The following is a 16659-nucleotide window of genomic DNA, read 5'->3' on the forward strand; positions in this document are numbered from 1 at the left end:
ACTGATTAATTATTAACATTATTATTTGCAACAAGCTAAGGTTAACAGTAAAGTTCAGACTGTTTTAAATATTCAAATTATTCCATAATTTGACCCAAAATATCTCCTGAATGTTACCACCAAATAACTCATCTTTCTGAAACCGCCAATCTAACCAAAAAGTTACTTCATTCTCTGCCTCTGAGCTTTTGCACTGATCTACCCACCTAAAACATATCCTCTCCCATTCCCTGACTAAACAAAGCTTATTTATCCTATAAAACCATAGTAAAAATGCTACTTTTCTATAAAACTTTCCTTTATTAGCCTAACATATAGTTAATATATTCACAAAAAAATCTATCAAGTGAGCCTTTTTTAAAGCCATCTTTTTCCTTCTCTGTCTTTGTACTGCTTATAACGCTATCCATCCATACTTCAAACTCTTAGAAGTCCTGGATACACCTTCAAATACCACTTTCTGCAGGAGGCCTCTAATTAAACTAAGAACCCAAAAGCAAATTGAGTATACCAGTATTTCTGAGAATCAGTTCCTCAACTATAAAATGAAAGGGCTTGCTTAGAAAAAGCCTAAGGTTGCTTTCTGCCCTAAAATTCTAGGACATTTCATTCAGAATGCTTTTAATTCCTTTAATTCTGGGGTCATCAAATTATAGCCCAGAGTCAAATCTGGCTTTATTTTAAAATGTAAAAGCCATTTTTAGCTCGCAGGCCACCTAAAAACAGACAATGGGCTGACTAGTGCACCCCTATTCTAATCTAAAACTATCATATTTTAAAGACAAAATATTTCAAAAGAAAAAAGCAATTACATTATATGGCTGAGAATGAAACATAAGCAATAGCTACTTCTTCAAAGAACTTCTGATAACAGTAATAAACTGTACTAACTTATTGAAAAGTTTGGCTTTAACGAAATCTACCTACAGTTCAAGTCCTCAAGTTTCCAACAAATATTTAAGCGAAAAAAAAAGTCTCAAATATGTCAAGGTTGAGCCTTATTTAGATTTTAGATCAAAAAGAATAGAGAATTTAAAATTGTATGTATAATAGATTATTACTTTGGCCCATAGTGTATATCATCAATCATCTATCAAAATGACAAAACAGACTGCTTGCTGCATATGTTTTGTCACATTTATAAATGAAAAATCAAATTTTCACTATACCTGTAGCTGGAGTCGAATTGCTCATGGTAAAAGGCCCGTTAGTGATACCAGAAGAAAGAAGCTCGTCAGATCCCCGCTAAAATGGGAAGGGAAAAAAAAAGTTTAAACAAACTTTCTATAATGGGATTATTCAACTGCACAGCACATGCTGTCAGCATCAAGAATTATAATAAACATTATTTTGATTTCACAAAGAGACAAATTACAAGCCCTATTCTACTTTGAACTGCGAACAATTTTCTGCCCATATTAGCAAGACACTATCCTAACTAGGAATAAGAAAGAAAATCAAGCTTCTATATAAATAATTTTCATTTCTCAAAAATAACTTTTTTTGAATTATGGTTTACAAAATTATCTCATTCCCCTATAATTGCTCTATTATTACTTATTCCCCTATTAGATTACTCTAAGATCATAATATAATTCCTAAATGTTTTTATCAGTCTTACAAAATACAACACTGTTGAACTCAAGTGGCACATCAAAATATCTTGCTTTTACAAAATTGAGAAATAATGGGAGGATGCTACAAAACATTTCAACACAGATTTATTAAAACAACAAGACATTGTTATAACAACATGACATTCAAATCATGGTTTTATTCCAACTTATTTTAGGTGACATATTAGACATAGGTTAGATAAAATAATTTATATGCTAAGAATCAAAATGCAAATGAAAGTCTAAAAGATCAGAAAAAAATTTAACACTAATGATTTTTCAAGGAATGAATAGAACCAGCTACTCCCAGCAAAAGAACACTGGGAAATGAGTGTGGACCACAACAGCATTTACACTCTTTGTTATTATTTGCTTACATTTTTGTTTTTCTTCCCAAGTTATTTTTACCTTCTTTCTAAATCTGATTTTTCTTGTGTAGCAAGACAACTGTAGAAATATGTATACATATATTGTATTTAACATATACTTTTAACATGTTTAACATGTATAAGACTATATGCCATCTAGGGGAGGGGGTGGAGAGAATAAGGGGAAAAGTTGGAACGGAAGTTTTTACAAGGGTCAATGTTGAAAAATTACCCATGCATATGTTTTGTCAATAAAAAGCTATTAAAAAAAATTTTTTTTCACAATTTCCTAATGTGAAAATTACATGAGAAACAAATGCCACTTGTTACTTAGCAATATGTTATATAGTAAATCAAGACTAAAACAATGCATTAAATCCAATAGTCTTTACGTCCTTAAAAGATTAAAATTACAAACTCAATCGAACCAGAATAACACATAGTAACAAGATTATATGATCAATTCTGATGTAGCATGCTTCCAGATGGAGATATCAAAAGGTTCTCAAGACTTACATGAACTGATGCTAAGTGAAATGAGCAAAACCAGATCATTATACATGGCAACAAGATTATACGATGATCAATTCTGATGGACGTGGCTCTTTTCAACAATGAGGTGATTCAAGTCAATTCCCATTGACTTGTGATGAAGAGAGCCATCTGCACCCAGAGAAAGTATTGTTACAACTTGTTGGAATCCTAGTGTCAACTCAACTTGAAACAAAGAACCATTTTACTATTTTAAAGAACAAAAACACCAACAAGAACTGAATGTGGGATCACAACATAGTTTTTCCAACTTTTTTTGTTGTTCCTTGCATGCTTTTTGTTTTTTTTCTTTTTCATCTGACTTTTCTTGTGCAGCATGATAAATGTGTAAATGTGTATAGAAGAATGTGCATGTTTAACATCTATTGAATTTTTTGCTGTCTAGGGGAGAGGGTGAGAGAAGGAAAAGGGAGAAAAATGTGTAACACAAGATTTTTCATGGATGAATGTTGAAAACTATCTTTGCATATATTTTGAAAATAAAAAGCTATTATTTAAAAAAAAAAATACATCTTAGAAGTGTGACCCTAGGCAAGTCACTTAACCCCAATTGCCTCAGGAAAAAAACAAAACAAAACAAAACAAAACAAAAACAAAAAACCCCCACACAATTCAAGTGAAGTCATGGCAAATAATAGATTCCTGGGATTTAGGGCTGGAAAGAACCTTGAAAGATTACTTACTCCAATTATATGATTTTATGGACAACAAACCTGAAGTCCAAGTAATAAAATAACTTGAATAAGATCTCAGAGGTATTAAGTCACAACTATGTAAAGATCCTCTCTCTTCCCTTTTAAAGTATGTCTTTCAAAAGCAACAAGAAAAGTTTTCTTTCATAGATTTTTACATTTATACCATAATCATATCCACATGCTTGCTAGACATTCTTTATGTTCTTATGACTAAAAAAAATTAGGTTTACTATTTTTATTTTATATAATAATAAAGTACATTTAATGTGATAAAGATTTTATGATAAGGACACTCCAGAATAACTCCTCACTAATGAGTAAGATAAAACTTCTCACTTGTCTTGACTGGACAAAAGTCACTTAATCTTCTTAGTGAATTTCAGTCTTTCAGGAAAACCAAAAAAGTCAGAGAGAAGAGGAATGGGGAATAGAGGGGAAAGGGAAGAAAGGGGAGAGTAACAGGGGGAAGAATAAAATTTCAAGCACTCTGGAGTCCCAGCGATCCACAAAAGAAACTGAATGAGGGGTCCACAGGCCTAAAGCCAGGGAAGAAAATTGGGGAAGGGGAAGAAAAAAGGAATGGCACAAAATGGAAAAATGAAAGGCTCTTCCTCAAGCTATGGGCTAAGATAAGATTCAAAAGGGCCATGATGGCTATAGACCAGTCTAAGGACCACAGGACATAACACAACTATGGGAAATAAGTATTGAAAGCATCATCTCCATTTTGTAATGAATATGGGCAGGTCACAGGAGGAAAGAAATTCAGAGACATTAACCTGCCCAATGTTATAGTGTACAATACAAGAAGTCTTTCTTTATTCTACACAATCTTTCTACCAAACCTCTCTTACGGCTCAGTTTATCCTTTCCTTTTAAAAATTCAAATGAAGTCTAAATCAAAACAAGCAACCCCCACCCTAAATCTTCTATACCTCCATTAGCAAAAATTATACACTTATAAACAAGGCAATTAAATGTTAACAATTGTCATCCCCAAAAAGAAATCCTCCCACATATTCTCTTAGCTGAGGTTAAAGAGAGAGAAAGAATAAGGGACAGTGATGCCAGATGTTTGTTCCTTTTACCAACCAATCCATCCTTATTTGTCTTCAGTGAACCTGTCATAGAAACTTCAAAAACGCTGACTCTAGTCACCATATTACAAATGATGAGAGTAAATTAATGAAAAGGGAAGAAAAAAAATGTGGGAAATACTTTTTTAATAATCCTCTGGGGGGGAAAAAACCTTAAAAAGGTACTTTAATGGATTATGATATCATGCAGCAGCCATTCTAGTCACTTGCAAGAGAAATGATTACTTTTACATATTCTTTTCCTCTCGGGATGTTCTTTAATTTCTTTAGAAAAAAAGAAAAACAATTCATACAAACTCACAGTGTAAGTCAACTATATAAGCCTGCATGTCTAAGTCTACTGTAAGAGATATAACGGATATTCCACCAAACCAAATTCTTTCATTTATACGTATTCCTAATTTCTCAGGCTATCCCCAATTCCTGGAACATTTTCCCTCCTCAACTTGACCTAATGATTTCTTTGGCATCCTTTAAATTCCAACTAAAATCCCAATTCCTTCTGGAAGCCTTCCCCAATCACTCTTTGTAATACAGCTTTTCCAAGATACCTCAATTCCAGTATCTTCCTTCTATTAATTCTTTCCTATTTATCCTTTATACAGTTTGGTTGTACATATAATTTGGAATGCTCCATTAGATAGATCATTAAGTCACTTGAGGATCTTGAGAACTGATACATTTTGTAGTCCCACTTTTTAGCGCAATGACTGGCAGAGTAGTACTTAATAAAATGTTATTACTGATTGATTTTCTAGTCCTCATTAAACAAGCAAAAAAAAACCCCTATAGCATTTTAAAAACAATAAACATTAAAACCTAGTGCCTATAAATAATCTGATAACTATCATAATAATATATGATGCTATCTTCCTATTATATTCTAAAAACAAGCTACTCCCAATTTTTAAATTTATTATGCCCCACATACAAAGGCATAATAAACTTTCAATAAATTTGTCTTTCAATTAATCAACACATGTCTATTAAATATTCTAGCACTGTACTAGATGATGGGAACACAAAGACAAAAATGAAACAGTCTCTGATACTCAAGGATCTCACACTCTATGGGGAAGGAGAAATAGGATTAGGCCCAAGACATCTTTAATGGTGTAGTATGGGTAGAATGGGATTTTGTCTGAATTGGGGTTAATACACAGATATTAGTTATAAATACAAGGTAAATGGGAGAAAAGGGTAAGGAATTAGAATTGGGGAGGGAGGTGAAAAAATCTCTTAAGAAAAAAAAATGGCACTTGATCTGAGTTTTGAGAAAAATAGGAAGGGATTCACATAGTGGAAGTGAGGAAGGAGTAAGAAGAGAGAATTAAAGAATGGACATGGAGTTATCAGGAGAGGCTGAGTGTCCTACATGTGGAATCAAAGCTCAATAGTAATATGGTAGGATAAATCTGGAAAACTAAGGGAAATAGGTTGTAAAGAACATTAGATGTCTATCATACAGGTCTTACCATTTCATGAACCTGTCAAAAAGTAGATTCTATCTGTGACATTTAATGGCCTTCGAGGTATTGCTCCAACCTATCTTTCTAGTCAAATTATATTATCTGTTTTGCATACCATACACATTTCAGGGAACAGGTTGCTTGATGTTCCTCCTTAGTATCTGCTCCCTGTGCCTTTGTACTGAAATGCACTCCTTTCCTTATCTTTGCCTCTTAAAATCACTAGCTCAATTCAAATGTTGCCTCCAAAAAGTCTCATTGCTTCAGTTAGTAAGGCCTCCTGCTGTTTGAATTGAATTTGTATTTATTTTGTATATACTTTCATAGATACATGTTGCCTCTCCTCTATTCTCATCCCCCTTTCCTCAACACACATAAACACAATAAAATGCACCCTCCTATACAGTAGGTTATTATAGACCAGAACTCTGAACTTGAAACAAGGATTCTTACAAGGCATTAAGTCAGTGAAATTGATAAAGACAATGGTTATGTAGTTTAGCATAGTGCTTAATAATTCTCTAGTTCAGTACATGTACTTAGAACTTAATATAGTTCCACAAGATTCACACCTATGATAATGGGGTATATAACAGCCAGCAAGGACTGGAAGAGATTCACTCACTCCATCTCAACCCCCACCACCAGGGTGGTAGGCTCTTTGCTTCTCCACTGAAACCAAGACTCCAGAAGGCCTCCAAGAAAGCTAGGCGAAGCCCCAGGCAAGGAGACAAGACTTTGAAGGAGATAATAAAGGATTTGGACACCTGGCTATTCTTGTGATTAATCTGCTGAAAAGAAGGCTGCCCCGAAGAAAAACATTAGTCATACTCATTTCATTTTCTTCACATCCTCTAAAATTTAGTATAGTGACAATTGAATATACTACATAATAGGTGTTTAAAATGACAAAGAGATGGCTCTTTTCCTTGCTAAGGACAATCTAGAAGTACCCTGGATCCTATAATCTCCTATCTTTCACCAGGTGATTCTCCCACTCTAATTCTCAAATGTCAAATTCCTCTTCAGTTACCATCCAAGTGTTGTTCATCCTTTTAAAAACCCCCAATGAATCATCTCTTATATTTCTTCCCCTTCTCAGCTAAACATCAGGGGAGAAAAAGTCATCCGGCTATGCTTGCTGCCTCTACTTCCTCATTAAGCTGATTCAAAGGCCACATCAAATGCCCTTTACTCAATTCTTATCCTTCATGCAGCATCTGATACTGCTGATCATCTCTCCTCCTCTATCTTATCATCCCTCTTTTGTTCTTGGTGGTTCTACCTGCCAGACCTTACCTTAATGCTTTGACTGCTCGGTTTTGATCAAAGTAACATCCAATAATTATGCCTATCACCCAGACTGTTTTGGAACTTCTCTTCTTCCCTAAGTTCTCACTTGATGGTCTCATCAGTTCTCATCAGTTCCCATATAGAGTATTGACAGGATCCATATATCAAGGCCTTTCCCCACTCTCCACTGACTGGAGGCCTTTCCCCAGCTCCCAACTGACATCACGAAAGGCCTACTGGACAAATTCCACACCCAAAAAGCAACTTAAAACTTAATAGGTCCAAAACAAAACATTGTCTTTACCTTCCAAACTTCCCTATTACTTGCCTCTATATCATCCTTGATTTGTCATTCTCATTCACCCCACATATCCAATCAGATGTCAAATCTTATCATTTTTATTCCTACAGATTCTCTAATATAAAAAGACTATTTCTCTATTCACATATGCACTACCCCAATTCTGGCATTCATCTCCTACAATAGCTTTCTAGCTGGTCTCCCTGTCAAGTTTCTCATTCCAAACTTCCATACATACTAAAATCATTATCTAAAAGTTTGAGTAAGTCATTCCTACAATTCCACCTCCTGTGTTTGATATTTTAAAATTTTTATCACCTTATCCATGCAAGCCTTTTTACACTTTTCCCTCTCCACAGATTCATCTCTCCTCCCGGCTCAAGTAAGAAAGCTTTCTCCTCTATGGTTGCCTTCCATCAACTCTCCAAGTATCTTGCAAGTCCTTACTTGCAAAATGTACATGCTGTCTCTTGACTATGAGAGCAGAACCTTATCTTTATATACCTACTACTAAGCACAGTCCTTGGGTCTTATTAAGAGTTTAATAAATAAAATTTTGGATACACTGATTTTAAAAGTTGATTCAAGGTCAGGATTGGTCAGACCTCTTGTGTTCCCACAAAACCACACCAGTTGAGGGGGGAGTATAGAGATTCATATCAGACCAAATGGTGACCAAGAAATCCAGTGAGAATCTATAGTCAGTCAATGAGCATTTTTTAAGCACCTACTACGTGCCAGACACCACACTAAGAATGTGAGATATAAAGAAATGTAAAAGAAGGAGCTCATAAACAAATGGGAAAAACAATATAACTAATCAATTGAAGAAAAGCAAAATTAAGAAGGATCAGGAGAGACATCGTGAATAGAATTTTATCAGGGACTTGAAGAAAAACAAAATAGGGAGTAAGGGTAAGGAAGGAAAACATTCTAGGCATGAAGAGCAGTCAGAAAAAAATGTACTGAAACAAGAGATGGAATTGTCTTTTTGAGAAAGGAGGCCAGTGTTGATGGAAACTGTGTCCCCCGATCTTTGGGGGGAGGGATGAACCTGGGTTAGAAAAGTCCTGAATCTCCACCCCTCCAGACCTTTGGAAGCAACCCTTGTTCCTAGGAAATCTTGTTCCTAGGAAACTTCCACAGTGATCACCTACAATTCAATTGGAGATCATTCCCTAGGGCATAATTACCACCCATTATTGATTAGTCCCTCAAATTCATTTAAAGATCACTCCCTAGCCCTGGGCCATAGAAATATAGTATAATCAAAGGCTGTATCCCAAATCTTTGCCAATTCCTTTCTGTATTTGGCCCACTGAGGAAATTGTTTCTCAGTGTAATTAACCCCTTTTTGGGGGCCAAAAACACCTCACCTGCAGATCGGGGCTGCGAATTCTTTCACAAAAATCCTACAACACCAGCCTGGAGACTACATTGCTATTAGGGCATCTCTCACCCCTCAACAGCCAAAGCCAATGAAGCAGAACAGCATAGGCACCAGAAACAGGGAATATGTGTCAGATGGACCAAAAACAAAGGGCTTCTTGAAACAGTCCCCGAGATGGAACTTGAATGGGACTGAATGGATGAAGTATTTCTCCATATTGAGTCACATGATCCTGGGGAGGGGGGGGAGCCAAAAAGGGGGGGTGTCCCATGATCTCTGGAAGGAGGAACTTTGAACCGTGGGATACAGGAAGTTATGTGACCTGTGGGAGGCATCCAATATTGGTGACCATTGGTCAAGAACCTTGATGTCCTTTTAGTCTATCTTTTGCTTTTAAGTCCTGGGCAAGCTGGTCAGGTTCCAGGAGCCCATAGTCGAGTTTAGCTTGGGCTAAATTCCTTTCTTTTTTTTTTTCCTGAGGCAACTGGGATTAAGTGACTTGCCTAGGGTCACACAGCTAGGAAGTGTTAAGTATCTGAGGACACATTTGAACTCAGGTCCTCCTGACTTCAGGGCTGGTGCTCTATCCATTGCACCACCTCGCTGCCCTTATTGTCTGGGCAGGGATTAAATAAATGTACCTCTTTGTATCTGATGAAATTAGTTAATTGGGAAAATTGTTCCAGACAAACTGAGCCTAAGGATTCAGCAACCAGTTACTAGTCTAGTAATAACTAGTAGGTTGTTACACTGAAGATTCAGGGGGACTAACCCTAAGAAATGGAAGTCAAGTTTAAGAACCAGGGGACTGAAGTCAAGAGAGCCAACCCACCCCACACCCTTTCAAAATGCAAGGCATGTGAAAGCCTGTCCCTAGTAACCAGTAACCAGAAGCTCTAATTCAAAATCTAGAGAGATGAATAAGTCAAAGAAAACGAACTCAAGAAAATCAACAATTTTGCAAACCTGTACCAAAAAATCTCTAACAATTACAAGTAGAAACTTGAAGGAAAAGACTTTCCACAAGGACTACATGTACCTACCTCGCCTAAAGAAACTGGTAAGCCTTTGTTCTCAGAACTCCATTTTTTTTTTTACTTGGTGCACAGAAGGGTCATACTTCTTTAACTCACAGAGATATTCTCTTTGGCTGGTTCTTCCCTATCTGCACCCTACATCATCTGTATACAGTCCCATTCCAATTTATTGGATAAAGTAACTTATGATCAGTAATAGAAACTACTGGGTTAGAGGCAGGAGGGTTAGGGTTAATTTATTTTAACCTGGGGGCCTTCAGGAAACAACATTTTAACCAAGAAAAGGTTATTTCTGTAGGTCATTTCTTCTCACTGTATAATTTCCTGTCATTATGAGAAAAATTGTGCCAGTAGTAAAACCCACTTTGATAAGATCATAGATCTCAAACTTGAAAGCACCTTATTCAGTCCTAAGAATTCCTAAGAATCCTAAAGTTCAGAAAGGATGACTTTCTTAAAGAGGTTTACCCAATTACTAAGAGATCAAATTCAGATTTTCTGAATCAATACTTTTTACTAACTTTAAAAACTTTTTGTGGCCCAGTTCTGATACAAGGAACCTCTTCCATTAACATATATGTAGATCAGAACAGTATCTCGTTTTAGTTGAATTAAAGTTGAATGAGGAACTGCAGTTAAATGTCTAGTTTCCTCACCACACAGACTTCCAGTTTAAGGAAAATGTGATCAAGAAATTTTATTTTTTATGTTCTTTTAAATTATTTCTCTGACTTTGCGTAAAAGAAAGCCCAAAAGTATAAGAAACATTCATCAATCAGTTTTCATTTATTAAATGTCTACCAAGGCTCTGGGCATACCAAAAACATTTTCAAGGGGTTTCCATGCGAATTCTAAATGAAGATACTAAAAAAATAATTTTTATCACAGATTTCACCCAAATTTATTACAACAAATTCTTCATATTCCCATTTATATGAAACAGAAGAATCAACATTAAATGATCAAAAGAAGGATTAAACCCAACCCATCACATGAATAGACATCTTTACTATAGAGGACACATTAGAAGGCTATTTTTCAATCTCTGTGATGCCAAGGGACAATAAATTCAATTAGATTATCCTCAACCAAAAAACTTCAGCAACTGCAGGAAATTTTAAGATATTAAAATTTCTTTAAATACATTACTTAGAATTATATTTTCCTACCTCTAATGCAACATTTTTCAAAAATCATGCACAATTTCCACTTTTAAAGTAAGACATGCAAAAATTTCCAAGAAATTATCATTTTCTTCCATTGCAGTAGTTTTAATACAAAAATATGTAATTATTAAATATCTTTATAGAACCAGGAGTACAAATGGCTATTTTTAAAATCTTTCTTCTAAATTTAAAAACTCAGAACTAGATGGAAAACCTAGCTTTGAAGTATGATACCTAGACATTTAATGTCATATATTAAAAGGGGTATGGGTTAATGTTTGTTAAAGAGCAAAAAACAGTCTTTTTTTTTTTTTAAGGCAATTATTTTGCGTCATATCTAGATGTGAAATATTTGAAATGGAAAGTAAAAAAAGGATTAATTTTCTATTAATGAAACTTTTGTTCAGAAAGTTCTTAAGATACACACAAATGATAATTGATAGACTGCCTTCTCAATGGATAGGAAAGGGATGGGAAAAAGAGAAAAACATTCAGATTAATATAAAAGCATGCATGTGCGCGTACACACACATGCACACACACATTTTTTGCAAAACCCTTCTCTCTCCAAGCAGCCCATTTCACTTTTGGAAAGCTATAGTTTTTATAAAGTTTTTCCTGACCCTCAAGATTAAATTTTTATTTTTTGTAACTGCTAGTCATCACTCCTGGGTTTGGCTTCTGGGGTAAAAACAGATCCAATTTTTTTTTCCACAAGCAAGATCTTCAATATCTTTAGTAAGTATAAGGGGCACACTACCCACTAATATCCAAAATTCCAATCCTCCTTTCAGGCTTCTTTCAACCGTTTGTTTTCATGTAATTTGAACTCAATACCATTTATCATTCTGGCTGCCCCTTTTCTAGATACTCTCCAGCTCATCAATGTTATTCTAAAACTGGTGAATCAAGAATTGAACACAACACTCAACTCTGGGTATGTTCTCAAAATAGAATACATACACACACACAGAGATATATAAATAATCACCTACTTAAGCTAAGTCTCTCTTAATGCAAACCAATATCACAAGTTGCCATAGTTTTACATGAGTTTGCAGTTGACTAAAATTACCAGTTCTTTAACAGACGAATTTATTTTTGGGGGGAGAATATTTCATTTAATATTTAGAAAATGAAAAATTACTATATGATTTAAGCTTTTGAAATTTACATTTGTAATTTATTTTACAATCCACAATATATTCCCTCTTACAATTATCCTATGAAGCAAGTAGTACAGATATTTTTATCATTCCTTTCTTTGGTCATTTCCTAGATAATATCCTTTTTCTGTTTTAGAGTATTTTAAAGATTAAAAAAAATAGTAAAATAATGAGTCAAAAATGATTTAATGCTTAGAAGCTTTGTGATTATAGGATCAATTAACTTCAAGTCTCAGTTTCTTCAGAGGCATTATAAGGATAATACTAAGACACAGGACTATTATGCTAATCAAAACAACTTTCATGACATAAATTCTATGTTTACAATAAAAACATTCTCACCTACTTATATGCTTCTTCCATAGATCTAAGATCAAAAGACAAATTCAAAAAACAGACAATTTAAGCTGGAAATATATTTATGTATTCTATTATATTTATTAGCTGTGAAAGTTACAGATAAAAAAAAATTTTAATTAAAAGAAACTGTCAGTATCTGACAGGGCAGAGAAGAGGAAACAACCATAATAACATCATGGATAAATGGAACCCAAGTATATTAGTTTAGAAATGAGTGATTCTTATACCCTCAGTTTACAGATAAGGAGAAGTTAATGAAATATCTTGCCAAGCTCACAGTTACAAAAGGGTAAAGAATTAGGACTAAAATACTCTTCTTCTGGATTCTTTCCAGGGCTGTTTATACTACACCACAGTTTGAATTAATCTTATATAATCAAATAAACGAAATACATTGAAAGACATCAAAAGAAAACAGAAAACTGATTCAACAAATTTGATAAGAAATCTCCTAAGCAACCTGGTCCAAAGTTTACATAGCTAGCAGCTGGTTCCATGGACTTGTTAGCTTAGTAGCTAGCTAGGTAGCTGACAGCTTCATTGTTTGACGTATCAATTATTAACGCTCACCCCAACCAGTAATGAAATACAGCAGGAAAAAAAATAGTAATATAGTAATTAAGTAGCGAATAAAAGAATTTTAATGTTAAACTTAAGAATCTGTTCTGCTTAACATTAAAAGTCTCTCGTTGCTTTTCCTTTGTTCTTAAAAAGAGCCAAGACATCAGGAAGGTGATGCCATGACATGCAAGTGAACTGGATTTACATAAGGGAGACTGTACAAGATCACTTTCCTCACTTTCCCCTCCATAGTCATCTGGGACCAGTAGCAAGACATAAATCAAGATGACTAAAGATGGCCCTGGATGAAATGGGAGACCTTGGCCTTATTATGACAAAGACAACATATGAACTTGAAAAACTCAGTCATTGAAGAAACATGAATTCTTGTGATTCATGTTGCCAGTAAATTAGTAGTGCACTGTACTTTTGTTTATAATCCCTACCACATGCATGAATAATACAATTTAATATCTTTGGATATGCTAAGAACTGATACATCAGGTGATTACTGCAGCTAAAAAAAAAAAAACAGAGTAAATCTAACAAAATTATCTCTTCTTCAGAAATACTTCTTAAAACAATCAACCTATTTATAAGCCTAAGGAAAAAATATGTACCATTTGACTAAGGAGATTAAGAAATAATTTAATTGAAAAGAGAATATTATTTCAAATGTTAATCCTTAATTTAAATTATCAAATCAAATTGGGAAATCAAAGTTTTAAATAAGTGTAAAAAAAAAAAAAAAAGTATCATTCTAAAACATTATGCACATACTCCCTTGTATACTTACAGGTATACTGAAAGAAAATGCAGAACAATGTTCACAGAAACTAGGATGTTTTCATGAAAATGAACTATCAAAATATAAAGACAATTTTAAAGAATAATCATTCTATCTACCTGTCTTCCATTTCTACATTAACAATTAATCCTATTTTCCTTCTTCAATAAGCTATTAGATAAGCATATCAAGAGAATAGTTAAGTAATATCCTGATATCAACATAAGATTTTTCCTGGATATTCTTATGGGTAAGAGGAAAACTGAAAATAATTACTGTTTCATAAAGTGTCAACTGGTTAAACAGCTACATGGCCGTGCTAATTAATAGATTTGTGCTAAATGGATTATGATGGAACTAGGTAGCATAATCATGATATTTGAACTCAAGAAAACCAACATTCAAATTCAGCCTCAGTCACTACCGATATAACCCTAAGCAAATCATTTAATTTCTATCTGCCTCAGTTTCCTCAAATATAATAATAGCACCTACTTCCCAGGTTTGTGAGGATCTAAGGAGATAATAATACATACTTATTTTCCTCCTTCAATAGATAAGACCTTATGACTGATTCAGGATTTTATGGGTGTGTCCTACTCAAAACATTTACCAGTACTATGGATGAACATATGAAAAGTAAACTTGTCAAACATGAAATGACAAAATTATGAGAAGTGTTGTGTCAATATGTAATGACAGAATTATGAGAAGCGTTGCATCACTATTTCAGTAACCTATCACAATCCAAGTTGATCACACTCATATCAATAAGATCTTTTAACATGTATGTGCATATTTCCTCATTTATAAACTATTATAAAACTTAAAAAGCAATATTAAGAATAAGATAAAGAAGAAAAATCATTTGCTCCTGAATCAACAGAGTCTCATTTCTAGAATTTATTAACTAAAGGAGAGCTATGATCATACCTACACTGTAGGAAAATTACTTAGACATCTATGAAGACAATGAATTGGATAGCAGAAAAACATAAGGCTTAGAAGTCAATTAGGGAGGTACTACAATAATCCAGTGAGAAGTAAGGGTCTAATGCTAATAGCTATGTAAATATGAAGTAGAGAACAAAAGCAAGAGATGTGGAGATAGAAAATACAAGATCTGGTTACTGACTGTATACATATGGGGCAAGAACATCAAATTTAAGTTGACACCAAGACAATAAACCTAGATTACTTCTTAGAGCAGTACTATACCACTAAATTAATATACCATAATTTCTTCAGCCATTCTCCAACTTCCAAATGTTCTTTAACTGTACACAATTAAACACAGTATAAAAAAAAAGATGAATATTAAAAAAACAATGAAAAAATCATTAAAGAAATAAACATTGAAGTTCAAATTTTAAAATTGACAGTATTTTTCCCCAATTACATGCCAAGACAATATTTAGTATTAATTTTTACAAGACTGAGTTCAAAATTTTTCTCCCTTCCCTCTTCCTAAAACGCTAGACAAGTTTATATAGATTGTGCATGTGCTATCATCTAAAACACATTTCTGTATTATTCAGTTGTAAAAGAAACAAAACAAAAGGGGAAAAAACACAAAAAAGAGTAAAGCAGAATAAGTATGCTTCAATCTCCATTCAGAGTCCATCAATTCTTTATCTGGATGTGGATAATATTTTCCTTCATGAGCCCTTTTGACTTGTCTTAGATCACTGTGTTGTTGAGAAGAGCCGAGTCACTCAAAGTTGATCATCACACAATGGGGCTAATACTATGTATAATGTTTTCCTGGTTCTGTTCATACAATTCTTTCCAGGTTTTTCTGCAATCTGCCTGTTCATCATTTCTTACTGCACAATAATTTTCCATTACATTCATATATCACAGCTTGTTCAACCATTCCTTAAATGAAGAGCATCCTCTCTGTTTCCAATATTCTGCCACCACAAAAAGATCAGCTATAAATGTTTTTGCACGTGAAGGTACTTCCCCCCCTCCTTTTTTATAATTTCTTTGGGATATAGACCTAACAGTAGTATTGCTGCATTAAAAGTAATGCACAATTGCATTGCCTTCTGGGCATAGTTCCAAATTGCTCTCCAGAATAGCTGGATCAGTTCACAACTCCACCAACAGTGCAACAGTGTCCCAATTTTCCCACACCTTTTCCAATATTTAATCATTTTCCTTTTTTTTGTCATATTAATCAATCTGTTTAGGAATGAAGTGGTACATCAAAGTTGTTTTTATTTGTATTTCTTTAACCAAAAGTGATTTAGACCATGTTGAAGTTGAATTTTTGAAGGTGGATTTGTCTAATAGTTAAATGTACCATTAAGTGGCAATTAATTTAAAACTGCCTGCTACTAGATTTTAAAAATTTAGAAACAGATGAAAAGAATGTCAATGCAAAGACTCCAAAAACAGAACTTTGCAGACAAAATATTAGTATTTGATAAAAATTAAAAAAAAAAAAACTGATTAAGGAAAGAAAAACCACAATTTAGTTGGCTAAAACAGAAAAAGTAATGGACATGATGATCCATAATCTCATATCACATATTATGAATGAGTTAAACATCATTTTCACTAAAAAAAAATCTTAAATCAAGAAAGTAATGCTATTTTCTCTCCTTCATGACAAGCACTTCTCCAAAAACAAACAAAAAAACCCATTTCATCCAACCAATAGAAATACTGAAAACAAAAAGGAGTTTGATTAATGATTTCTTATTATCTCTCTTCTTCCAAGTTTTATTTCAAATTCTCCTTCTATGAAGCCTTTCCTGATGCTATTGCAGCTGTTTCCCAACTCAATTAACCAA

At 33.9% G+C, this 16659-nt stretch overlaps 1 protein-coding gene across 5 annotated transcripts in view; it reads right to left on the bottom strand.

The window, feature by feature from the left end:
* Positions 1-16659, bottom strand: part of PTBP3 (polypyrimidine tract binding protein 3) — a 107402-nt gene that overhangs the window by 63213 nt on the left and 27530 nt on the right. For 4 of the 5 annotated variants that reach the window (XM_023497386.2, XM_031942937.1, XM_031942919.1 and 1 more), the window contains one exon: positions 1170-1245. The exons of the other annotated variant lie outside the window; for it this stretch is intronic. In XM_023497386.2, the coding sequence (XP_023353154.1) occupies positions 1170-1245 (76 nt within the window). Of the gene's footprint in view, positions 1-1169; positions 1246-16659 lie in introns of those variants that run through there. 5 annotated transcript variants of the gene reach the window in all.

This window comes from Sarcophilus harrisii, chromosome 1 (genome assembly GCF_902635505.1).
Source record: "Sarcophilus harrisii chromosome 1, mSarHar1.11, whole genome shotgun sequence".
Lineage (NCBI taxonomy): Eukaryota > Metazoa > Chordata > Mammalia > Dasyuromorphia > Dasyuridae > Sarcophilus > Sarcophilus harrisii.